General features: G+C 36.1%; 1 protein-coding gene across 25 annotated transcripts in view; it reads left to right on the top strand.

Annotated features, from left to right (window-relative positions):
- The window catches only part of NRG4 (neuregulin 4), a 176737-nt gene that overhangs the window by 28986 nt on the left and 120644 nt on the right, over positions 1-27107 (top strand). For all 25 annotated transcript variants that reach the window (XR_014021811.1, XR_014021812.1, XM_081293068.1 and 22 more), the window contains one exon: positions 16640-16701. Coding sequence is in view for 2 of the 25 variants with exons in the window: in XM_081293068.1 (XP_081149194.1) it covers positions 16640-16701 (62 nt within the window). In the remaining 23 variants the exon portion in view is untranslated. The remainder of the gene's footprint in view (positions 1-16639; positions 16702-27107) is intronic.

Raw genomic sequence — 27107 nt, 5'->3', positions numbered from 1 at the left:
TGTTTCAATGCTAGTTATTGGTCTGTTTAGGTTTTCTATGTCCTCCTGATTCAATTTTGGCAGATGTATTTGTCTAGAAATGTATCCATTTCTTCTAGGTTTTCCAATTTATTGGAGTATAAATTTTCAAAATAGTCCCTAATGATACATTGGATTTCTGTGAAGTCTTTGGTGATTTTCCCTTTTTCATCTCTAATTTTATTAACTTGGGTTTTCTTTTTATTTTGGTTAATTTAGCTAAGGGCTTATCAATTTTGTTTATCTTTTCAAAAAACAACTCTATTTCAGGGCTGGGTTTGTGGCTCAGCAGTAGAATGCTCGCCTAGCATGTGCAAGGCCCTGGGTTCGATCCTCAGCACCACATAAAAATAAATAAATAAATAAATAAATAAATAAATAAATAAATAAAAGCATTAAAAAACCTCTATCTCATTGATCCTCTATATTTTTTATTCTCAATTTGATTGATTTTGGCTCTGATCTTATTATTTCCTTCCTTCTATTGGTTTTGGAATTGGTTTGTTCTTTTTCAAGGGCCTTGAGTTGCATCATTAGGTTGTTTACTTGGGATCTTTTTTTGATTTTTTTCTTTGTAGGCAGTCCAAGTTATAAACTCTTCCTCTTTGAAATGCCTTTATAGTTTCCCAAAGGTTCTGATATATTATATCACTATTCTCATTTGAGTCTAAGAATTTAAAAAATGTTCACTTGATATCTTTTGTCACCAGTTCATGATTTTAAAGTATATTCTTTAGGCTAGGGATATTTTTTGATAGAGTGCTTGACTAGCATGCACAAGGCTCTGGGTTCAATCTCTAGTACCACACAAAAAAGTATATTCTTTAATCTCCATGGGTTTGTATAGTTTTTTTAGGGTTTACTGTGTTGACATCTAATTTCATATCATTATAACTTAATAAGAAGCAAGGAGTTTTATTAGTTTTTCTAAATTTGCTAGGAGTTACTTTGTGATCTAAAATAGTGTCTATTTTGGAGAAGGTTCCATGAGCTGCTGAGAAGAAAGTATATTCAGCTTTCATGGATGAAATATTCTATAGACATCTTTTAAGTCCATTTGATTTATAATATTATTCAGGTCCAAAAAGCCTTTGCCAAGTTTATGTTTGTTTTTTATAAGTCCTTAGCTAAATTAACCAAAATAAAAAGAAAACTCATTTAGTAGTGAGAGAGGTGTGTTGAAATCACCCAGTAATGTTGTACCAGGGTTTATCTGAGGCTTCAATTTGAGTAGTGTCTCTTTTTATATAATTAGTTTCACCCACATTTGGGGCAAAAATATTTATTATTTTGTTGGATTGTTCCCTTTACCAGTATGAAGTGATCTTTTTTTTTTTGTCTCTTCTGATTAATCTTGGTTTGAAGTCTGCTTTGTCAGATATGAAAGTAGCTACTCCTGCTTGTTTTGGTATTCCATTTGCATTGTATATCAATTTCCATCCTTTTATGTTCACCCTATGGCTATCTTTCCTGTAAGGCACATCTCTTGCAAACAACATTTAGTTGGATCTTATTTTTAAATCTATTCTGCCAGCCTATGTCTTATAATTGGAGAAGTGAAACCATTTGCATTCAATGTTATTATAGTGAGATGTTTACTAATTCTTGCTACTTTGATTTATTTATAATGTTTAATTTAGCTCTGTCTCTCATTTGCTTAGTTACTCTTCAAAAGAGATCTGTTCATTGTGAGTTCTGGGGTTTGTTTTTTATTTCTTCTGTGTGGAGTATTTCATTAAGTAAGGTCTAGAGTGCCCATTTAGTTATCACAATTTCTTTTAGTTTCTGATTATCTTGGAAGGTTTTTATTTCCTTTTCAATTTTGAAGGCTAGCTTTGCTGGATATTGCAATCTTGGTTGACAATTATTTTCTTTCAGGACTTGGAACACATCATTCCAAGCCCTTCTGGATTTTGGAGTTTGTGTTAAGAAATTAAAAGTGATTCTGATGCTTTTAACATTCTATTCTTGTCCTGCATGTTACATACTTTAATTATAATTTGTTGTGGAGAGGTTCATTTTTGATCTTGTCTATTTGGGGTTCTGAATGCCTCCCATACCTGAATGTCCATCTCATTCTCAAAGTTTGGAAATTTTTCTGATTATTTCCCTGAAGAGGTTATCAATTCCCTTAGATTGCGTATCACAAACTTCTTGAATTTGAATGATTCTTAAATTTTGTCTCCATGTTGTCCCAGAATTCTTGTATATTCTGATCATGGTTACTTATTTTCCTTAATGTTGTCTGAATGCTCAAAGCTGGCATTTTGTCTTCTAGCTCTGAGTTTCTATATTTAGCATGGGTTCCTTTGTTAAAGAGACTTTTAACATTTTATTTGATTTATTATGTCTTTCATTTCCAAGATTTCTATTTGTTTTTTTTTTCAATATTTCTGTCTCTTTATTATTGAATTTCTCATTCATGTCCTGTACTAACTTTTCTCTTAGAATTCATAGGTCATTTTTATAATGATTCTTTTGAATTAATTATTTGATATCTCATCCACTTCAATATCTTTGGGATTAGTTGCTGGTGAATTACAACCATAGGAGGTGTCATGTTACCTTGTTTTTTCATATTTCTTGTATTTATATGTTGGTTTTATGCATCTATTGAGATGGATTTCTTTTCTGCTCTTATTTGTGGGCCTTTTTAGGGCACAGTCTTCACTTATCAAAGTGTGATTTGGATTGAGACCCCCTCATGGGGGGGTCTGCAGACTTTGTGTTAATTCTCTTGTTTTGCTGTACCTGTGAATGTCCATAGGACTTGGGTGTGGGGGGTGGTCCACCCCTATCTGTTTCTGTTTGGGGCCTGGTTCCTAGTTTGGTTTTTGTCTCTTCTATTGTTTGTATTAAAGTATAGCTGATGATCGAGTGTCATTAATTTGTGTGTAGAGCAAGGCATGCTATCTTTGGTTGAGTTTAGTTCAACAACAGATTCTCAACTTCGTGAACTTGTAGTGTTGTAGTGTCCCTGTAGGTTCTAAGCACCTCACAGAATAGGGCAATCAAACAATAGCAACAACTGATTAAAACAATATGTAGCATTAAAATAAATACCCAATTCCTACTGTGACATCTACAACATTAATTACCACACATACACACACACACACACACTCACAAAATTTTTTTTAAAATAAAACAACAAAAACAAAAACAGGAATGGTGGATTCCGCAATTGTCAACAGTAAAAATAATAACCATGAACTAGATCTGGCTTTAAAGCAAACAGCAGGTGTCAACTGTGTTATCAACAGCACTAATCATTACATCAGCATTCATTGTGGGAGCAGGAATTATATAATCCAGTTCTAAAAGATGTTAAAAAATACAGTTAAGAGAAAATAAAATGTTCTAGGAAGGCATAAAAGAGTTTATAATTTCAAAAGCTGAACAGAGAGAATGCAGAAGATATGTAGAAGTATATGAGGTAGGATGGAGTAGGATGTATAGTTAGTTGACGTTTGTCTACACAGACAAGATCAGTGCAGTCCCAGGGTGAAGCTGCTGTAGAGTTCTATGAACAGAGTTCTAGTAGGTTGGACTAAGATCTATTGAGGCCTCAGGAGCTTCATTGGGGGCTGTCTGCTCTGGAGAGATTAGATCAACACACCACTAGGGCCTGGTAGTTGACAATCTTTGTTGGGAGTTTAGATCTCAGAAGCATCTCAAGAATTCTATTAGTGGGGCTAAAGAGCCAGTCTTCCACATGCTCTGCTGCATAGGAATACAATCTGCACTTAGTCTCTGAGTGTATTCATACTTGCCTGTTTAGATTCCCCACCCAATTCATTTGTTCACATAAGTTTCCAGACTCAAAGAAGAAGCCAGTTGGCCTCCCCTTTGCTTTTCTGCTTTGAATCTGCCTAGGTACAATCTTCATTGTGCCTATTTCACTACCTTCTTCGAGGTAAATCCTAGGCCACATGGCAGACACTTGCCAGGACAATGTGACTGTGATCTCCTAGCTCCCACAGTAGCTGCTGCAGTGTGACTACCTTGTGATGGCTCTGCCTTAGCTCTCTGTAGCCAGCTGGGAAATGCAGAGTACTTTTCAAGCATCAGTACACAGTGCAACTAAATTGGATCAGTTAAGTTATGGCCTCTTTTCTGATTTCTGTTTTTTCTGTGCCAAATCTGTGTTTTTCCTTATGTTTTCCCTCCCTCTATGGTGAACCAGTGCTGCCTCAGCCACTGCTGCTATAACCAGTTTGACTCTAAAATACTCTTTCTCCTTTGTTTAATATACCCAAATTTGCAAGTCTCTCAGACACTCTGACTAGACAATATTGAATTTTAGTGAAATCCCTCTATCACCCACCTTAACGAGGATCAATATTTCCGCCGCTTGAATTTTTTTAAAAAATTATTTATTTATTCTAATTTGTTATACATGACAGCAGAATGCATTTCAAATCATAGTATACAATATATAGCACAATTTTTTGTGTCTCTGGTTTTACACAAAGTAGTGTCACACCATTCGTGTCTTCATACATATACTTAGTATATTGATATCTTTTTCATTCCACCATCTTTCCTACCCCCATGCCCGCTCCCTACCCCTCCCTCACCTTTGCCTTATGTAAAGTTCCTCCCTTACTCCCATGCTCCCCTCTACATCCCCATTATGGATCAGCATTCACATATCAGAGAAAACATTCGCACACTTGAAAAAATGTTTTTTTGGGATTGGCGTACTTCACTTAGCATGATAGTCTCCAACTCCATTTATTTACCTGAAAATGCCATGATTTTATTCTCTTTTAATGCTGAGTAATATTCCATTGTGTATATATATACACCACATTTTTTTATCCACTTGTCTACTGAAGTGCATCTAGGTTGGTTCCACAATTTAGCTATTGTGAATTGTGCTGCTATAAACATTGATGTGGCTGTGTCCCTGTAGTATGCTGTTTTTAAGTCCTTTGGGTATAGACCGAGGAGAGGGATAGCTGGGTCAAATGGTGGTTCCAAGTTTTCCAAGGAATCTCCATACTGCTTTCCATATTGGCTGCACCAATTTGCAATCCCACCAGCAATGTATAAATGTGCCTTTCCCCCCACATTCTCGCCAACACTTATTGTTGTTTATGTTCTTAATAGTTGCCATTCTGACTGGAGTGAGATGAAATCTTAAGAGTAGTTTTGATTTGCATTTCTCTAATTGATAGAGATGTTGAACATTTTTTCATATATTTATTGATTGATTATATATCATCTTCTGAGAGGTATCTGTTCCGTTCTATAGCCCATTTATTGATTGGGTTTTTTTTTGGTGTTAAGATATTTGAGTTCTTGGGCTGGGGATGTGGCTCAAGCGATAGTGCGCTCGCCTGGCAAGTGTGGGGTGCTGGGTTCGATCCTCAGTACCACATAAAGATGTTGTGTCCACCGAAACTAAAAAATAAATATTAAAAAGTTTCTCTCTCTCTCTCTCTCTCTCTCTCTCTCTCTCTCTCTCTCTCTCTAAAAAAAAAGACATTTGAGTTCTTTATATATCCTAGAGACTAGAGATTAGTGCTCTATCTGATATGTGTGTGGTAAAAATTTGCTCCCATTCTGTAGGCTCTATATTCACCTCACTGGGATTGTTTCTTTTGTTGAGAAGAAGCTTTTTAGTTTGAATTTATTCATTCTTGATTTTATTTCTTGCGCTATAGGAGTCTTATTAAGGAAGTTAGTGCCTAATCCAACATGATGAAGATTTGGGCCTCCATTTTCTTCTATTAGGAGCAAGGTCTCTGGTTTAATTCTTAGGTCCTTGATCCACTTTGAGTTAAGTTTTGTGCATAGTAAGAGATAGGCAATTAATTTCATTTTTCTGCATCTGGATTTCCAGTTTTCCCAGCATTGTTTGTGGAAGAGGCTATCTTTTCTCTAAGATATGTTTTTGGCACCTTTGTCTAATATGAGATAACTGTATTTATGTGATTTTGTCTTTGTGTCCTCTATTCTGTACCATTGGTTTAACCAGTCTGTTTTGTTGCCATTAACATGCTGTTTTTTGTTACTATTGCTCTGTAGTATAGTTTAAGATCTGGTATAGTGATGCCACCTGCTTCACTCTTCTTGCTAAGGATTGCTTTAACTATTCTGGGTCTCTTATTTTTCCAGATGAATTTTATGGCTGCTTTTTCTATTTCTATGAGGAATGTCATTGGATTTTGATTGGAATTGCATTAAATCTGTATAGTGCTTTTGGTAGTATAGTCATTTTGACAATATTAATTATACCTATTCAAGAACAAGGGAAATTTTTCCATCTTCTTAGGTCTTCTTTAATTTTTTTCTTTCACGTTCTGTAGTTTTCATTGTAGAGGTCTTGCATTTCTTTCATTAAGTTGATTCCCAGGTATTTTATTTATTTTTTTGAGGATATTGTAAATGAGGTAGTTGTCCTAGTTTCTTTTTCAGAGGATTTGTCACTGATGTACAGAAATGCCTTTAATTTATGGGTGTTGATTTTTATATCTTGCTACTTTGCTGAATTCATTTGTTAGTTCTAGAAGTTTTCTGGTGGAATTTTTTGGATCCTCTAGGTGTAGAATCATGTCATTGGCAAATAGTGATAGTTTGAGTTCTTCTTTTCCTATTCTCGTCCCTTTAATTTCTTTCATCTCTTTAATTGCTCTGGATAGAGTTTCAAGAACTATGTTAAATAGAAATGGTAAAAAAGGGCATCCCTGTCTTGTTCCAGTTTTTAGAGGGAATGCTTTGAATTTTTCTCCAGTTAGAATGTTAGCCTGGAGCTTAGATAGTTTTTACAGTGTTAAGATAAGTTCCTGCTATTCCTAGTTTTTCTAGTATTTTGAACATGAAGCGGAGCTGTATTTTGTCAAACACTTTTTCTGCATCTATTGAGATAATCATCTGATTCTTTTCTTTAAGTCTATTGATGTGATGAATTACATTTATTGATTTCTGAGTGTTGAACCAACTTTGCATCCCTGGGATGAACACCACTTGATTGTGGTGCACTATCTTTTTAATATTTTTTTTGTATTTGATTTGCCAGAATTTTTGCACATTAGAGATATTGGTCTAATGTTTTCTTTCCTTGTTGTGTCTTTGTCTGGTTTTGGAATCAAGATGATATTGACCTCATATAATGAGTTTGGAAGTGTTCCCTCTTTTTATATTTCATGTAATAATTGAGGAGTATTAGTAATTAGTTCTTCTTTGAAGGTCTTATATAACTCAGCTGTGTATCCATCTGGCCCTGTGCTTTTCTTGGTTGGTAGGCTTCTAATAGTGTCTTCTATTTCATTGCTTGAAATAGATCTGTTAATCTTGTGTATATCATCCTGATTCCATTGATATTTTCTATTTTATTGGAGTACAAATTTTCAAAATAATTTCTGGTTATCTTCTGTATTTCTGTAGCATCTGTTATGATATTGATATTTCCTTTTTCATCATGGATGTTAGTAATTTGAGTTTTCTCTCTCCTTCTGTTTGTTAGCATGGCTAAGGGTCTGTCAATTTTATTTTTTTAAAGAACCAACTTTTTGTTTTGTAATTTTTTCCTATTTTTTCTATTTCATTGATTTCAGCTTTGATTTTAATTATTTCCTGTCTTCTACTGATTTTGGTGTCGGTTTGTTCTTCTTTTTCTAGGGTTTTGAGATGTAGTGTTAGGTCATTTATTTGTTGACTTTTTCTTTTTTTAAGGAATGAACTCTATGCAATGAACTTCCTTTTACTACTGCCTTCATAGTGTCCCAGAGATTTTTATATGTTGTATCAGTGTTCTCATTTATCTCTAAGAATTTTTAAATCTTATCTTTGATGTCTTTTGCAACCCATTGTTTATTCAGTAGCATATTATTTAGTCTCCAGGTGTTGGAGTAGCTTCTTTTTTTTTTATTTTATCATTGATTTCTAATTTTATTCCATTATGATCTGATAAAATGCAGGGTAGTATCTCTACTTTTTTGTGTTTACTAAGAGTTGCTTTATGGCTTTGTGTATTTTAGAGAAGGTTCCATGTGCTGCTGAGAAGAAAGTGTATTCATTTGTTGATGGATGAAATATCCTATATATGTCTGTTAAGACTAAGCTAGTGATTGTATTATTGAGTTCTATAGTTTCTTTGTTTAGCTCTTGTTTGGACGATCTATCCAGTGGTGAAAGAGATGTGTTAAAGTCACCCAGAATTATTATTTTGTGGTTTATTTGACTTTTGAACTTGAGAAGAGTTTGTTTGATGAATGTAGATGCTCCATGGTTTGCGGCATATATATTTATAATTGTTACATCTTGTTGATATGTGGTTCCCTTAAGCAGTATGAAATGTCCTTTTTTATCCCTTTTGATTAACTTCAGCTTGAAGTCTACTTTATTTGATATGAGGATGGAAACCCTGCTTATTTATACAGTCCATGTCAGTCTGTGCATGTCTTTTCCTATGAGATAAGTCTCTTGAAGGCAGTTTATTGTTGGGTCTTTTTTGAAATCCAATCTGGCAGTCTATGTCTTTTGATTGGTGAGTTTAGGCCATTAACATTCAGGTTATTATTGAGACATGGTTTGTACATCTGGTCATTTTTGTTTATTTTTGGTATTTAACTTGACTTGGTTTCTCCTTTGATTGGTTTTTCCTTTAGTGTAATACCTCCCTTTGCTGATTTTCATTATTGTTTTTCATTTCTTCCTCATGGACTATTTTGCTGCGGATGTTCTTTAGTGCAGGCTTTCTAGTTGTAAATTCTTTTAACTTTTGTTTATCATGGAAGGTTTTTATTTAATCATCAAATCTAAAGCTTAATTTTGCTGGATATAAGATTCTTGGTTGGCATCCATTTTTTTTTCAGAGCTCAGTATGTTGTTCCAGGATCTTCTTGCTTTCAGGGTCTGGGTTAAAAAATCTGCAGATATTCTAATCGGTTTCCTCCTATATGTAATCTGATTCCTTTCTCTTATGGCTTTAAAAATTCTCTCCTTATTCTGTATGCACATTATAATAAAAATTTGCATTATAATGTGCCTTTGTGTGGTTCTGTCATGACTTTGTACATTTTATGTCCTGTAAGCCTCTTATATTTGATTTTCCAATTCATTCTTCATGTTTGCAAAATTTTGATATTATTTCATTGAATAGATTGTTCACTCCTTTGGTTTGGAACTCTATGCTTTCCTCTATCCCAATAATTCTTTTTTTTTTAAAGAGAGAGTGAGAGAGGAGAGTGAGAGAGAGAGAGAGAGTGAGAGAGAATTTTTTAATATTTATTTTTTAATTCTCGGCGGACACAACATCTTTGTTGGTATGTGGTGCTGAGGATCGAACCCGGGCCGCACGCATGCCAGGCGAGCATGCTACCGCTTGAGCCACATCCCCAGCCCCCAATAATTCTTAAATTTTGTCTTTTTTATGTTATTCCATAATTCTTGAATATTCTGCTCATGGTTTCTTACTGTCTTCACTGTGTGGTCAACATTCTTTTCAAGATTATATATTTTGTCTTCATTGTCTGAGGTCCTGTCTTCCAAGTGATCTAATTTGTTGGTAGTGCTTTCCATTGAGTTTTTAATTTGGTTTATTATTTCTTTCATTTCAAGGATTTCTGGTTTTTTTCCCCCAGAACCTTTATTTTCTTATTGAAGTAATCTTTTGCTTCCTGTATTTGCTTATGTAGCTCTTTTTTGAAATGATCTTTCGTTGCTTGTATTTGCTCTCTTATATCATCCTTTAATTCACAGAACACTTTAATTATGTACATCCTGAATTCCTTTTCTGTCACTTCTTCTGTTGTACAGGCCGTGGATTCTAATAATGTGGTATCTTGGTTTGTTTGGGGGCCCTTTCTTCCCTTATTTTTTCATGTTGTTCATGTGTCTTCCCTTCTAGCAGTGTGGTTCCAAAGCATTACAGTTTTTACCCTAAAGGCTTATAGTGTCCCTGCAGGGTTCCAATACCTCTCCTTTAAGGGGGAGAACAATGTTAACAGATCCTAATACAAATAATATACAGCCTTAAACCAAGTAGCTGCTTTTAAGAAGTTTACAGTTTTGTCACAATATACAGAAATGGTGAGTTCAATTATTATCTACAATATAAACAGCAGGTCTGCAAAAGGGTCTGCAGTTTCTGATGATGGACAAAGAGCCAGGGGTGAGGTATAGGATGAGATGTTAAGGATGTAGGAGGTGAAGATATAGTTATTGGATCTTAGAAAGCTTGAAAGAGGAATCTAAAGAAGTTGGTTAGTAGGAGGAGAAGACAGAGAAAGTTATTTGGGGGAGATAAGTAAGTGAAAAAACAATAGAGAGAGTACAAAAAACAAACATAAATATAAGAAAAATAGGAAATAAAAGAATATACAACACAACTATAATATACTATTCAGACATCCTAGTCCTCAGTAGCCTAATTCATGAAAAGTACTTGGTTTCACAAATGTTAGGAATGTGAGGGCACGAGAAGACAGAGAGAGAGAAAAGAGGAAAAAAAAATTTCGAAGGAAGATACAAGGATTGTTTTTGTTGGAGATCAGTGTCTTTCCTGCTTTCCTTCTCATCCATCAGGTGGGGTTGTCTATTGTTTGCTGGTATCTCCACCCTCAGGATGGTGAAGGTTATTAGGGAGGGAGGGTTGGTCTTGGGGGCGGAGCTCCTGCAGGTGGGGTATAGCGTGTGCTCCCTGATGGAGGAACGCACCCCAAGGATTTCCTTTGGGCCCTGCTTGTGTGATGTGGGTGCCTGGTCTTATTTTTCTCCTTATATCACCTGTAGACCTCACAATTCCTGGTCTCTAATTTAGTTTCTAAACTGTATCTCACTCACCCCCTCCCTTTCTACTTCCCAGTCGAGAAGGTTTGAGAGCTGCCCACCTGTGGCAGAGAGCTGGTTTTGTATTGGGCAGTTCAGGACCCACATTTGTGAGGTACAGACTAGCTGCATAGAAGCAAGCACTGTGCCAGGTTAGCGGCTGCCAGGGAGAAGAGGGAGTTGGGGACTATAGGTACCTTGATTTTGCTTCTAAGCCCCAGCCAATGTCCCCAGCTGGGAGTTGCCCCAACTAAAGATGGCAACAAAGGTATCCCAAGAGGGAGGTGGCTGCTTTCAGTAGTGGGGTGTCGGGTAGGGCGGGGCCAGGTGGTGGCATTGGGTGGTGTGATCAGAGATGCAGCTCTTTGGTGTGCAGTGTTGTGGCTGGCGACTATCTCCAGACCCTGTGCATTGTCCCCATGGCAGGCTACCACGTGTAGGGGACTATGGCAATGGTTACAGTGTCCCAAGATGGAGGCCACCAGGGAAGCCCCATGTTGGTAGATGGGGGTTCACTCGGGAGTGGCAGAAGAGGTCATGATCGTGGGCAGCGACTGGGTGTCCTGTGGGGGTGCTGATGCTGGGGGTGCTGATGCTGGTGGTCCTGCTTGGGCACCCAGAGGTCCTGCGTGGGCGAATGGCCCGGAGTTTGCCCTGACGCTGAGGCCTGAAGACCTGCACAAGCACAGAAGCTGTGATTCCTGTGCAGAAGCAGCTGTTGGGGGTCTTCTAATAACTCACAGAGAAATAGTATTCACACTACTTGAATCCCAGCTATTCTCCCAACCCCCACCCTCCACCCCACTTGAATTTTGAGCCCTGGAGCAACTAGCAATGCAGTCTTCCTCTAAACTGCCATCTTGAGTCCTTTTTTTTTTTTTTCCCTTGAGTCAGGATCTTGCTAAATTGCTGAGCCTTACTTTGAACTTGGAATCCTCCTGCCTTAGCTTCCTGAGCTGCTAGGATTACAGGCATGTGTCACCATGCCAGGCACATTTTTACTTCTTCTTTTGAGAAGTGTCTGTTCAGCTCATTTGCCATCTGTTGATTAGATTACCTGTCCTTTTGGTGTACCATTTTTTGGATTCTTTATATATTCTGGATTTTAATCCTCTGTGAGATGAGTAGCTGGCAAAGATTTTCTCCCATTCAGGAGGCCATCTCTTCACTCTTGATTTTTTTCTTTTGCTCTGTACAAGGTTATTAATTTGATGTAATCCCATTTGCTGATTCTTGCTTTTGTTTCCTGAGCTACTTGAGGCCTGTTCAGGAAATCATTGCCTATACTTATATCTCAAAGTGTTTCCCCTATATTTTTCTCTAGTGGTTTCAAGGTTTCAGATATTACGTTAAGGTCTTTGATTTATTTTTACTTGACTTTTGTATAGGGTGAGAGATAGTGATCTAATTCCAGTCTTCTACAGGTAGAAGTCCTATTTTTCCAACACCATTTGCTGAAGAGGCTATCATTTCTCCAATTTTTGTTTTTGTCTCTTTTATCAAAAATCATATGGCTATAGAATGCATAGGTTTATTCCTGGGTTCTCTATTCTGTTCCATTGGTCTACATGTCTGTTTTTTTATGCCAATACCATACTGGTTTTGTTACCATTATTCTATAGTATATTTTGAAATCAGGTATTGTGATATCTCCAGAATTGTTCTGTTTGCTAGAATTGCTTTGGTAATTCAGTGTCTTTTGTGTTTCCAAGTGAATTTCAGAGTTTTTTTTCTAGCTAGTTCTATTAAGGATGTCATTGGAAATAAAAAAAGGATGTCATTGGCATTTTGATGGGAATTGCAATGAATCTGTATATCACTTTTGGTAGTATGGCCATTTTAACAATATTAATTCTCCCAATCCATGAATATGAGATATCTTTCCATCATCTAGTGTTTTCTTCAACTTCTTTTTACTGTGTTTATAATTTTCATTGTGGATGTCTTTCACCTTTTTAGTTGTTTATTCATAGATGTGTGTGTGCATGCTCATGTGAATGTGTGTGTGTGCACACATGCTCGCACACACACACATATGAGTCTATTATGAATGGGATTGTTTTCCTTCTTATTTTTTAATATTTTTTTGGTATATATATATATATATGTGTGTGTGTGTGTGTGTGTGTGTGTGTGTGTTTATGGTGCTGGGGATTGAGCCCAGGGCCTTATTCCTTATACATACTAGGCAAGTGCTCTACTACTGAGCTAAACCTCCAGCCCTGTTTTCCTGATTTCTTTCTCAGCAAAATAATTGTTGGTATATAGGAAAGCTACCTATATGTTTTCATATGTTGATTTTTGTATCATGCTACTTCGCTGAATTTATTAATTCTAAGAGATTATTGTGGACTCTTTGGGTTTTCTGAGTGTAGAATAATATCATCTGCAAACAGGGATGCTGTATCTTCCTTGTCTCCTGTTTGTATTACTTTTATTTCTTTCTTTTGCTTGATTGCTGTGGCCAAAGTTTCCAACACTATATAGGAATAGACAAATGGTAAGAATGGACACCCTTGTCTTATTCCTGATTTTAGAGGAAATACTTTACTTTCTCCCACCCCCCCCCCACATTCAGTATGATGTTGGCAATGGATTTGTTGTGGGCAGCCTTATTATGTTGAGGTATCATCCTAGTTTATTCAGGATTTTTATCATGAAGGGATGTGGAATTATTGAAGGTTCTTCCAGCATCTATTGAGATGATGCAGTTTATGTGGTATATTACATTATTGATTTGTGCTTCTTGAATCAACTTTACATTCCTGGAATGAAGCCATTTTCATCATGGTGTATGATCTTTTTCATTGATGTTGAATTCAATTTATAAATAACTTATTGAGGATTTTTGCATCTGTGCTCCTCAAGATTATTGGTCTATGTTATTGTAATTTGGGATTACAGGTGTGCACTATGTGTCTGACAGTCTGTGTCTTTTAATTGAGGAATGCAGACCATTTACACTCTTGGTTGTTGTTGTTGTTGTTGTTGTTATTTAAACATCAGGCCCAGTTCTTATTTTTTAAAATATTTTTTTAGTTGTCAATAGACTTTTATTTTATTTGCTTTTATGTGGTGCTGAGAATTGAACCCAGTGCCTCACACATATAGGCAAGCACTCTACCACTGAGTTACAACCCCAGTCCTGATTATTATTGAAATGTTCCAGTTCCTTACATTTTGTTGTTTTTCTTTTGGTTGTTTTGAGAATTTTATATTTTTTTCCCTTTCCCTCATTCATCTTAGGGGTTTGATGATTTACTGAAATAATCAGTAAAGAGAAGAGGCTGTTAAGTCTTAGAGATTTAAAAATGTAGGGTCCCTTCCTATTTTTGATTTGCATAAGTACTCTTCTAGTGCAATTTATTCTTTCCTATGCTTTTGTGGTTGTATTTATCTTGCTTCCTCCTCTAGGCATAGGATTCCTTTGAATATCTTTTGTAATGCTGATTTAGGGGTCATGAATTCTTTTAGTTTATGCCTATCTTGGAAGGTCTTTATTTCTTTTTTCAATTCTGAAAGATAACTTTGCTGGACATTGTCATCTAGGTTGGCACTTACAGCTTTTTAGGCCTTGAAATGTATCATTCCATTCCTTCTGGCCTTTAGAAGTTCTCAGAAATGTGCTGCTGTTCTTGTGGGTTCGTCTTCATAAGTGAATTGATGCTTCTCTCTTGTAACTTTTATTACTCTGTACTTTTGGTATTTTAACTATGATATGTTATGGAGAGGTTCTTTTCTGGTCATGTCTGTTTGAAGTTCTAAGTGTGTCAAGGTTTAGATATGAGGTTTAGATATGAACTCATGTGTGAGACAATGCAAGAAGATTCAGAGGTGAAGTGATTAGATGATGATAGTTATAATCCAGTCAGTGGATTAATCTTCTTATATGGATTAACTGAGTAATAACTGAAGGTAGATAGGCTGTGGCTGGAAGAGATGAGTTATAAGATGGGTATAAGCTTTTGGGGCTTATGCTTTGTCCCCAGTGAGTGGAGCTGTATTATTGCTTTCTGATTTCCATGTCCTGCGGTGCTTTCCTGCTCTACACTCTTCCACCATGATGTTCTGCCTCACCTCAGACCCATAGCAATGGAGTTGGCCATCTGTGAACTGACCTCTGAAACCATGAGTGCCAAATGAATTTTTCCTCTTATAAATTGTTCTTGTCAGGTTTTGGTCACAGTGGTGAAAAAGCTGAATAAAACAAAAGTGGTTCTACTCTCTGGGTCTCCATATCATTCTCATGATTTGGAACATTTTCTGTCATTATTTCACTGACAAGGGAGAACAAAACAATACAGAACCAAAAAAAGACAAACACAAGAACAAGAAAAGTCAAATGTTCCTTCTTGATATGATATTTGAAATTGAGATGCTTCTTTCCCAGACCTCTACTTTTGGAATCTGCCAGGTATGGGGTGGTCATGGGTCTCAACTGCAGTCCAGTGTGTTTCTTCTTACTTCCGAACAAACCAGTTATAGCAGTATTTAGGCTGAGTCCCCACTGCATATTTGCCCACTGGCTCAAGCTAAACCAAAGTTGTCTATAGCTGGGACAACTTTAAGAGGACAACTTTAAGAGAGAGCCTACATAATGGGAAAAAAATCTTTGTCACTTGCACCTCAGATAGAGCACTAATCTCCAGGATATATAAAGAACTCAAAAAACTTAACACAAAAAACAAAACAAATAATCCCATCAATAAATGGGCAAAGGAACTGATCAGACACTTTACAGAAGAAGAAATACAAATGGTCAACAAATATATGAAAAAATGTTCAACATCACTAGAAATTAGAGAAATGCAAATTAAGGCTACACTGAGATTTCATTTCATTCCAATCAGAAAGGCAATTATCAAGAATACAAGTTACAATAAGGGTTGGTGAGGAAGTGGGGGAAAAGGCACACTCATCCATTACTGGTGGGACTGCAAATTGGTGAAACCACTCTGAAAAGCAGAATGGAGATTCCTCAGAAAACTTGGAATGGAACCAAAATTTATCCGACTCCTCAGCACATACCTAGAGGACTTAAAATCAACATACTATAGTGACATGGCCACATCAATGTTCATAGCAACTCCATTCACAATAGCCAAGCTTTGGAACCAACCTGGGTGCCTTTCAACAGATGAATGGATAAAGAAAAGGTGGTATATAAACACAATTGAATATTACTCAGCCATAAAACGGAATGAAATTATGGCATTTGACAGGAAATGGATGGAACTGGAGGATATCATGCTAAGTGAAATTTTCCAGTCCCACCAAACCAAAGGCCAAATGTTTTCTCTGATATGTGGATGCTGACTCTCAATAGGTGGTGGTATAGGGGGTAGACAAGGAGAGAAGAGTGGAGGTTCACTGGATTGAACCGGGACAATATGGGGAAGAAATGGGGGATGAGAATGGGAAAGGCAATAGAATGAACTGGACACAACTCTCCTATGTTCATGTATGAATACATGACTAGTGTAACTCCACATTATGTACAACCACATGAATGGGAAGTTATACTCCATGTGTATATGATATGTCAAAATACATTCTTCTGTCCTGTATAATGAAAGGAAAAAGAAAAAATAACTAACCCTTTTCCCCATATTTTTATATTTTTTCCTTCTGTGACTTCCATAATGCAATCATTTGTTCACTTGATGTTGTCTCATGAGTCCCTTGATGGCTGTCTTGACTCCTTTTAATTTATTTTCTTTTTCCTCTGACTGAGTGATTTCAAAAAGACCTATCTTCAAGTTCACATATTCTTTTATTTTGCTTGCCCTATTCTTCTATTAAAGCTTTTGATTGTATTTTTAATTTTGTTTTTTTTTTTCAGCTCCAGGATTTCTGTTTGCTGCTTCTTTTATGGCATTTATCTCCATTGAATTCCTCATTCAGGTAATGAATTTTTTCCCTAACATCACTGAATTGTCTATTTGTATATAGCTAAGTTTTCTTAAGATCATAATTTTGAATAATTTTACAGGTGATTAATACATTTCCATTTCTTGGGGGTTAGTTTTTTTTGGAAAATTATTATGTTCCAATAATGTGCTGTTATGTTTCCTTGCTTTTTCATGTTCTTGTGGCCCTGCATTGATCTTAATGAATTTTTTGCTACTGTCACCTCTTCAAACTTAAGACTGGTTTTCAAGATTTTTACCTGGGGATGGGCCTGAGGATGCTGTTTGGGCAGTGTACAGTGGTTCTGGTTCCATGTGGGTACAGTGGTATGACCTCCATGCAGCTTCTTCAGTTGTCATCAATTTAGCTGTGACTGGTTGCCTCAGCAGTGTGGGTGCTAGATGTTTGTGGCACTGATAGTGGCTGAAAAGTTGTTTAGGGAAAGAGCTTTAGGAATCTTCCTGTTCTTGTCTTCTTCATAGTGGAGAGTCTTTGATGAGGTGATCTCTCTTAGTTTAGGGTCTGACATATCTCACAGGCACCCACAAACAGCACTGGGATTCAGGGCACAGGTGCATATGGTGACTGTGGAGCCAGATTCCTAGGATCATGGCCTTGCAAAACTACCATATCACCTGAATTGTAGGGTCATTCTCCAAGACATGAGTGAATGCAGTTCTACTATGCGAGGATTTGTTGTTTTGAAGCATACTATGGCAGCTCAGGCTCAGGGGGCTGGGATATAGTTATGGTTCTGATTCTGGGTGGTAAGAGGATGAACTGGCATGGGTCCAAAGAAGTGTTTTGGAGGCCCAGGCCTTAGGGACCAGGGCACAGCTATAATTTGAACCAGTAGACCACAGTGGCAGCTCCCACTTCAGGATGAGGTACTCTGCAGTTGAGACTCTGGATCCTGGGATAGTGAGATACAGCAGTAGCCCAGCTCTGTGAGGCTTGGTGCAGCAGTAGCAAGGACCAAGGAATGGCAATATGTCTGGGGGTGCAGGAAAATAGCACAGCAATGACTTCACTTCCCACAGAGGGAAGTATCTCAGCAGCTTGGTCTGTTAGGGGCTAGTCTAGTTCTGACTAGTATGAAAGAACATCATACTAGTTCAGCCAAGATTCTGATTCCCTGGCATGTGAGGCACCATATCTCCTTGGCCTCAGAAACTGTGACTACATGGGTCTATGGAGCCTCTGGATACTTGCGGTTGAGACCCTGCATTAGCTATTATGCTGAAAGATGCAGCTGCTTCTGTGCCAGAGGCTTGGAGTTCATAGGGGATGGCTGCTGCCTCACTTGTGACACAAGGGAGTATGTTTGCTCCACATGCAGGTGGCTTGAGATTCCTGGCTAGTGGTGTGCTGCCTCAGCTTTGGCACTAGGGGTATGACTACTCTAGTAGTCTGAGACTCTGGCTCTTTAGGGATGGGTACCACTTCAGCTCAGCCATAGGGGCACAGTGCATCAGTGAACTGGGAGAGGAGGATGGAGCAATTCTGGTGTAGCTTGCCCTAGGGGCAATAGCTCTGTTTAGGGATCATGTGCTAACTGGTGGGAGTGGTTTGGTGGAACCTCAGGATGAAGAGGTGCAATGGCTATTTTCACTTGGAGCAGGACACAGTCTAGGAGTATCTCTGTTTCCCAGATGGTGAAGCTCAGAAGCAGCACAGGAAGTTGAGCATAGTATCAGTGCCTTCTCTGGAAGCAGCTCAGAATGTGGCCTCAGGGGAACTCCCACAGTAGTGAAGACACTTGATGTCTGTGGTGGTGATGGGGCTGTTGGGGTCCTTTGCCTTGCCTTTTCTGCTGCAGGTTGAAATCCCACCTAGTTTGTGGCTGACTCTGACTGGGGGAATGGGTTGGTAGAGGCAAAGTGTGTTTCTTCCCTTCTATATATGGCTATCCTGGGTTTCTGTGCTCTGCAAGATTTCTGCTACATCTTTGCTATTCTCCACTGCTCTCCTTTAGTTATTTTGGTTGAAATGTAGTTTATTGATTGCTTTGGGGGTTTTGTTGGAGGCAAGAATTGTAGGAGTGTCTGGTCCCCCATCTTGCTGACGTGCGCCCCAATGTGAATTCTTCACTTACCAAAGTTTAATGTTAATCAGTACTTTTCCTCTCCTCCCAGAAAACAAAAGGACCTTTGGACTCATTTCATCTATCCCTTCCAGCTTTTGTATTTTTGTTTTCAGATATTTAATGCTATGTGTATGTTAATTAAACCCAAAGGATAGTATCATTTTTATATAGTGCTCAGTTAAATATACCACGACATTTACTGTTGGTTTTTATTTTTGTTTTGTTTTGTTTTGTTTTTTGCCTTCACTTCTTTTTACATCTTAAACTTTTTAGCTAGGATCATTTTCCTTTATTCTAGTTATCATTTAGAGTTTACTTTAATAAAGCAATTTTAGCTCAACCTCTTTTTTTTCAGTTTCAGTTTATCCCCAAAGTTAAAATTTTGAAAAGTAAATCTGCTATGAACATTTGTGTGTTAATCTTTGAACATATATTTTCATTTCTTCTAGGTAGTTTGCTAGGAGGAGAATTGCTGCATTGTATGACAAATATATGTTTAAATTTTTAAGAAACTGCCACACTTTTCCAAAGTGGCTGTATCAGCTTACATTTCTGTTAGTAGTAGCAAGCTCTCAACACTGTATGATCAGTATTTTTTATTATATCTGTTCTAATAGGTATGTAGTGGTGTGTTATTAATGTTTTAATTTCAGTTCCCCTAATAATGAATGATTTTGAACATCTTTTCATGGGTTTATTAGTCATTTATTTATCTTCTTTGGTGGAAGAGATTACAGGTGTGCACCACTGTGCCCAGCTAGATATAAACCTAGTGCTTTTAAGTGTAAACTAAACGTTGACTCTAGGAGCTCTTCATCATCTCTAGGTGCTTCATCCGTGAGTTTTTATTGGTATAATTTAGGGTCCCCAAGAAAGAATATAGAAATTGCCCTTTAAAGTTGCAAATATCTCTAACCATCTTATAAGTTGAGGATTAGTCATGCCTTGAAAAAGAGGGGAAAAAAAGAGAATGTCTTATAAAGGATAACTCTCTTCTTCAAATTCGCCTGCTTTTCAATTTTTTTCCTTTTTTTCAAAAATATGCTTTATTTTTTTAAGAGAGAGAGAATTTTTTAATATTTATTTTTTAGTTTTCAGTGGACACAACATCTTTAGTTTATTTTTATGTGGTGTGGAGGATCGAACCCAGTGCCCTGTGTATGCCAGGCGAGTGCGCTACCGCTTGAGCCACATCCCCAGCCCCCAAAAATATGCTTTATTTTTAAGAGCAGTTTTAGGTTCACAGGAAAATTGGCTGGAAAGTACAGAGTTCCTATAAATCTCCTGCCTCTGCGTATTCACTTTCCTCCCCACAGCTACCAACATCCCATTGACACATGATTATCCAAGTCCATAATTTACATTAGTGTTCACCTTTGGCATTGTATATTCTATGGGTTTTTTGTATAATGACATTTGCCTCCCATTATAGTATCATAAAAAGACTTTTACTCTCCTAAATATCCTTTGTTCCACTTATTCATCCCTCCCTTCCCTTTAACCTATGGCAACCATTGATTATTTACTGTCTTTTTTTCTCACTAATTTGTCTTTTCTGATTGTAATCATACAGCCTATAGACTTTTCAGATTTCTTTTTTCATTTAGTAAAATGTATTTAAGGGTCTTCCCTGTCTTTTCATGGTTTAATAGTTTATTTCTTTTTACTGCTGAATAATATTCCATTGTCTGATGTTCCACATTACTTACTGAAGGACATCTTGATTGCTTCCATGTTTTGACAATTATAAATAAAGGTGCTATAAATATTTGGGTGCAGATTTTTCTGTGGGAATAATTTTCCAACTCCTTTGGGTAAATACCAAGGAGTGGCAATTACTGGGTTGTATGGGTGGGTATGTTTAGTTTTGTAAGAAACTGACAGACTTGCATTCCCACTCTCAAGTGGAAATTCCTTTGGTCCTCCATCTTCCCCAGAATTGGCTGTTGCCAGGGTTTTGGATTTTGTCTATTCTAATAGGTCTATAGTGCAATCTCATTGTTTAAATTTTCCCTGATGACATATGCTGTGGAGCATCTTTTAAGGCACTTATTTTTCATTTGTCTATCTTTTTTGATGATGTGTCTATTTGAATAAAGTCTTTTACTCATTTAAAAAAAATTGGCTTGTTTCCTTATTATTAAGTTTTAAGAATTCTTTACACATTTTAGATAAATAGTTCTTTATCAGATGTGTCTGTGGCAAATATTTTCTCCTGGTCTTGCCCTTTAAATGTTTTGCCTTTTCATTCTCTTGACAGTGTCTTTCTTAGAGCATAAATTTTAATGAAGTCCTGCTCATCATTATTATTCATGGGTTATGCTTTTGGTGTTACATCTAAAAATTCATCACCAAACTCAAGGTCATCTTGATTTTATCTTATGCTGTACTATAGAATTATTATTGTTTTGCATTTTACATTACGTCTGTGATGAATTTTTAGTGAATTTTTATGAAGAATGTAAGGTCTGTGTCTAGGTTTTATTTTTTCTTGTCTTTTTGCATACGGAGGTCTAGTCATTCCTGCACTAGTTGTTGAAAGGACTGTCCTTGTCTTGTCTTTATTACTTTCTTGTAAGTTTTGAAGTTGGGAAGTTTCAATTCAATGATTTTATTTTTCTCTTTCACTATTGAGTTGTCTATTCTGGGTCTTTTGCCTCCATATAAAATTTAGAATCAGTTTGGTGATATCCGAAAAATAACTGGCTGGGAATTTTGATTGAGCTTGTATTGAGTCTTTAGATCAAGTTTGGAAGAACTGAGATCTTGATAATATTGAATCTTCCTTTGCATGTACATGGAATATCTCTGCATTAGTTCTTCCTTGATTTCTTTCATCATTTTTTAAACTTTTCATTACACACACACACAAACACACACACACACACTCTTTTTATATTTTTACTTACATATTTTGTTAGATTAATACCTGAGTATTTCATATTCTGGGGTGCTAATGTAAATGGTACTTTGTTTTTAATTTAAAATTCCATTTTTTCATTTTCTAGCAAATAGGAAATTGACTTTTGTATATTAAATTTGTATTCTGCAAACTTGCTGTAGTTGCTTATTAGTTAAAAGGAGTTTTTTTGTTTATTCCTTTGGAATATCTACATAGATAATCTTGCCATCTGTCAACAAAGGTCATTTTATTTCTTCCTTCTCAATTTCTTATTATTTGCTAGCACTTCCAGTACGATGTTGAAAAGGAGTGGTGATAGGGGATACCTTACCTGATTCCTGATCTTAGTGGGAAAGCTTCTAATTTCTCACCATTGAATATTATGGTAGCTATGGAGGTTTTTGTAGATGTTCTTTATAAGGTTGAGAAACTTTCCCTTTATTCTTAGTTTGCTGAATCTTTTTTGTGAATCTATGTTGGATTTTTATCAAATGCTTTTTCTGTATATATTGATATTATGGTGTGATTTTTTTTTTAACAGTAGCCTGTTGATATCATGGATTACATTAGTTGATTTTAGAATGTTGAACCAGCCTTGTGTAGGAGAGATAAATCCCACGGGTTGTGATGTATAATTCACTATGTACATTATTTGTTTTGATTTGATAATATTTTATGGAGGGTTTTTGCATCTGTGCTCATGAGAGATATTGGTCTATTCCTTTTCTTGTCCGGTTTTTATATTATGGTAATCCTGTCTTCAAAGAATGAATTAGAAACTACTCCCTCTGCTTCTGTGTCCTGGAAGAGGTAATAGAGAATTGGTATCAATTCTTCCTTAAATGTTTGGTAGAAATCACCAGTGAATGCATCTGGGCCTGGTGTTTTCTGTTTGGGAAGAATATTAATTATTGGTACAATTTTTTTAATACATAGCCCTATTCAGATGGTTTCTTATGTGAGTATTGATAAATTATGTCTTTTAAGAAATTGGTCCATTTTACCTTGGTTGTGAAATTTGTGGGCATGGAGTTTTGAAAATACTCTTTTATAATCCCTTTATTATATTAAAAGTATAATGATGTTCCCTCTTTCATTCTTAATATTGGTTAGTTTGTGTTTTTTGTTTTGTTCTTCACCTGATTAGAGACATGAGTTATATTAATCTAAAAACCCCACTTTTTTCAAAGAATTAGCTTTTGTTGATTTTCTCTGTTGATTTCCTATTTTAGATGTCATGGATATATATATATATATATATATATATATATATATATATATATATATATATAAAATTATATAGCTTACTTTGGATGTAGTTTTTTTCCAGTTTCCTAAGGTGGAATACTAGAAGATATTTCTTCTTTTCCTAATATGTTCACTTAATGCTATAAATTTCCCACTAAGCACTGATTTTACTGTATCCCACAAATTTTGATAAGTTGCATTTTTTAAATGTAGCCCCCAATTTTTATAAATTTCACTTTAAATTTCTTCTTTAACTCATGTTTTATGTAGAAGTATATTGTTTAAAAGAAACCTTCATAAACTATATAAACACAAGGATATCGAATAATACACTTTTGAATGATGAATGAGTGATAGAAGACTCAGGGAAGAAATTTAAAAATTCCTGGAATCGAACAAGATTGTGATACAACATACCAGAACCTCTGTGACATTATGAAGGCAATTCTAAGAGGAAAGTATAGCTACGAATGCCTACATAAGAAAATCAGAAAGATCCCAAATAAATAGCCATGAGGCATCTGAATGTCCTTGAAAAACAAGAACAAACCAATTCTAAAACTGGAAAGAAGGAAATAATTAAGATCAGAGTTGAAATCAATGAAATTGAGAATTTTTTAAAACCCCATAAAGGATCAATGAAACAAAGAGTTGGTTCTTTGAAAAAATAAACAAGACTGATAAACCCTTAGCCAAACTAACCAAAAGAATAAGAGAGATGACCCAAATGAGTAAATTAGAGATAAATCTCTAATTTAGAGAAACAGACACCATGAAAATTCAAAGGATCATTAAGAAGTAATTTGAAAACTTATACTCCAATAAATTGGAAAACCTAGAAGAAATGGATATATTTCTAGACACATATGACCTGCCAAAATCAAATCAAGAGGCCATAACCTAAACAAACCAGTAACTAGCAGTGAGAAGCAGTAAAGAAAAGCCTTCCTACAAATAAAAGACCAGAGCCAAATGGATTCTCAGCTAAATTCTCAGTCTTTCAAAGAAAAACTAATGTCACTGCTCCTCAGATTATTACATGAAACAGAAAGGGATGGAGCACTCCAAATTCATTCTATGAAGCCAGTATCACTCTTGTACCAAGCCAGATAAGGATACATCAAGGAAAGAAAACCAGACCAATATTTCTGATGAACTTACATGCAAAAATCCTTTAATAAAATGTTAGCAATCCATATCCAACAACATATTAAGAAGATTGTATATCATGACCAAGTTGATTTTATCCCAGGGAGGCAAGAATGGTTTAATAATACACACAAATCAATAAATGTAATTCACTGCATAAATTGAATTAAGGGTAAAAATCACAGTCATTTTATTTGATACAGAGAAAACCTTTGACAAAATTCAGCACCCTTCATAATTAAAAAAATAAAAACACTGAAGAAACTAGGGATAGGAACCTACCTCAATATCATAAAGCTAAATATGACAAAACCAAAGCTAGCATCATAGTTAATGGAGAAAAACTAAAGCATTTTCTTTAAAATCTGGAACAAGACAAGGATGTCCACTTTCATCACTCCTATTCAGTATAGTTTTTGAAACTCTACCTGAGCAATTAGGCAAGAGAAGTGATGAAAGTAAAAGGGATAAAAATAGGAAAGGAAGAAGTCAAATTTTCATTGTTTGCAAATAATAGCAACTAAGAAGATTCAAAGAACTTCAATAGAAGACTTCTAGAGCTAATAAATTTAGCAAAATAGCAGCCTAAAAAATTAACATACAAAAATCAATAGCTTTTCTTCATACCAGTAATGAATCTGCTGAGAAATAAATCAGGAAAACAATCTCATTCATGGTAGACTCAAAATAGAATATTTAGGAATAAATCTAATCATGGAGGTGAGAGACCTTTACAATGAAAATTATAGACCATTAAAGAAATTGAAGATACAAGAAAAAGGAAAGACCACCCATAACTGTGGATAGGCAGAATTAATATTAAGATGACCAGACTACTAAAAGCAGTATACAGATTCAATGCAATCCCCATATAAAAATAAATAAATAAATAACATTCTTCAGAAAACTAGAAAAAAGTAGTCCAAAATTTCATTTGGAAAAATAAAATACCCAAAATAGCCAAAGCAATTCTAAGTAAAAAAAAAAAAAAAAAAAAAAAAACAGTGCTGGAGACATTATAATACCTGACTTCAAATTATACTGCAGAGCTATTATAACAAAAACTAAATGGTATTAGAATAAAAGCAGACACATAGACCATTAGTACAAAATAGAAGACACAAAGATGAATCTACATGTTTACAGTCCTCTGATCCTTGACAAAGGTGCCCAAACCATACAGTGGAGAAAAGACTGCCTTTTAAGCAAATGATGCTAGGAAAATTGGTCATCGATATGTTATGGTTTCAATGTGAGGTATCCCCTGAAAGCTAATGTGTGAGACAATGCAAGAAGGTTTAGAGGTGAAATGATTGTATTTTGAGATCCTTAACCCAATCACTGAATTAATCCCCAAATGGGGATTGGCTGAATGGTAACAGTAGGAAGGTAAAGTGTGGCTGGATGAGGTGGATCCCTGGGGGCATGACTTTGGGATTTATATATTGTCCCTGTTGAGCAGAGTGTTATCTCTGCTTCCTGGCACCACATTTCCAGCTGCTTCCCTCTGCCACACCCTTCTGCCATGATTTCCTGTCTCACTTCAAGCCCCTGAGGAATGGAGCCAGCCATCTATAGACTGAGACCTTTGAAACCATGAGCCCCAAAGTAAATCTTTCCTCCTCTAGAATTATTCTTGTCAGGTTTTTTGATCACAGCAGCAAAAAAGCTAAATAATACACCATAAGTAGAAAAATTAGATTAGATCCTCCTTTCTCACCCTGTACATTTTAAGTAAACTTAAAATGATCAAAGACCTAGGAATTAGGCCAGAAACTATGCAACTCCTAGAAGAAAACATATAGTCAACACTCCTCATAGTCACAAGCAATGACTTTCTCAATAGGACCCCTAAAGCTCAGGAAATAATGCCAAGAATTAAAAAAGGGGATGGCATCAAATTAAAAAGCTTCTGCAGAGCAAAAGAAACAATTAGGAATGTGAAGAGAGAACCTGCAGAATGGGAGAAAATCTTTGCTAGCTGCTCTTCTGATAGAGAATTAACACCCAGAATATTTAAAGAACTCAAAAAACTTTACATAAAAAACCTAATAACCCAATTAACAAATGGGCAGATGAACTGACCACACTTCTCAAAAGAAGAAATACAAATAGCCAACAAATATATAAAAAAATGTTCAACATCTCTAGCAATTAGAGAAATGCAAATCAAAACTACTCTAAGATCTCATCTCACTCCAGTCAGAATTGCAGCTATTAAGAACAAAAACAACAATAAGTGTTGGCAAAGATGTGGGGGGAAAGGCACACTCGTACATTGCTGGTGGGACTGCAAATTGGTGCAGCCAATATGGAAAGCAGTATGGAGATTCCTTGGAAAGCTGGGAATGGAACCACAATTTGACCCAGCTATTCCACTCCTCGGTCTATACCCAAAGGACTTAAAAACAGCATACTACAGGGACACAGCCACATCAATGTTTATAGCAGCATAAATCACAATAGTTAATCTGTGGAACCAACCTAGATGCCCTTCAGTAGACGAATGGATAAAGAAAATGTGGTATATATACACAATGGTATATTATTCAGCAATAAAAGAGAATGAAATCATGGCATTTGCAGGCAAGTGGATGGAGTTGGAGAATATAATGCTAAGTGAAGTTAGCCAATCCCCAAAAAAACAAATGCCGAATGTTTTTCTCTGATTCATAGTGGGCTTGGGAGGGGGAACATGGGAGTATTAGATGAACTCTAAATAGGGCATAGGGGTGGGAGGGAAAAGGAGGGCACAAGAGGGTAAAAAGATGGCGGAATGAGATGGATATCATTACCCTAAGTACATGTATGAAGACACGAATGGTGTGAATATACTTTATATACAACCAGAGATATGAAAAATTGGGCTCTATCTGTGTAATATGAATTGTAATGCATTCTGCTGTCATATTCTGTTTGTGATATGACAGCAGAATGCATTATAATTCATGTGTTGGCTGTTGTGAAGTCCTTCAATAGCTTTTAACACTTTCTCCTCACCAGTTGAGCAACTTG

This window comes from Spermophilus citellus (assembly GCF_964194105.1).
Source record: "Spermophilus citellus genome assembly, chromosome: 4".
Classification (NCBI taxonomy): domain Eukaryota; kingdom Metazoa; phylum Chordata; class Mammalia; order Rodentia; family Sciuridae; genus Spermophilus; species Spermophilus citellus.
Note: the sequence above shows the minus strand (reverse complement) of the source record. Positions and strands in the feature narration are given on the sequence as shown.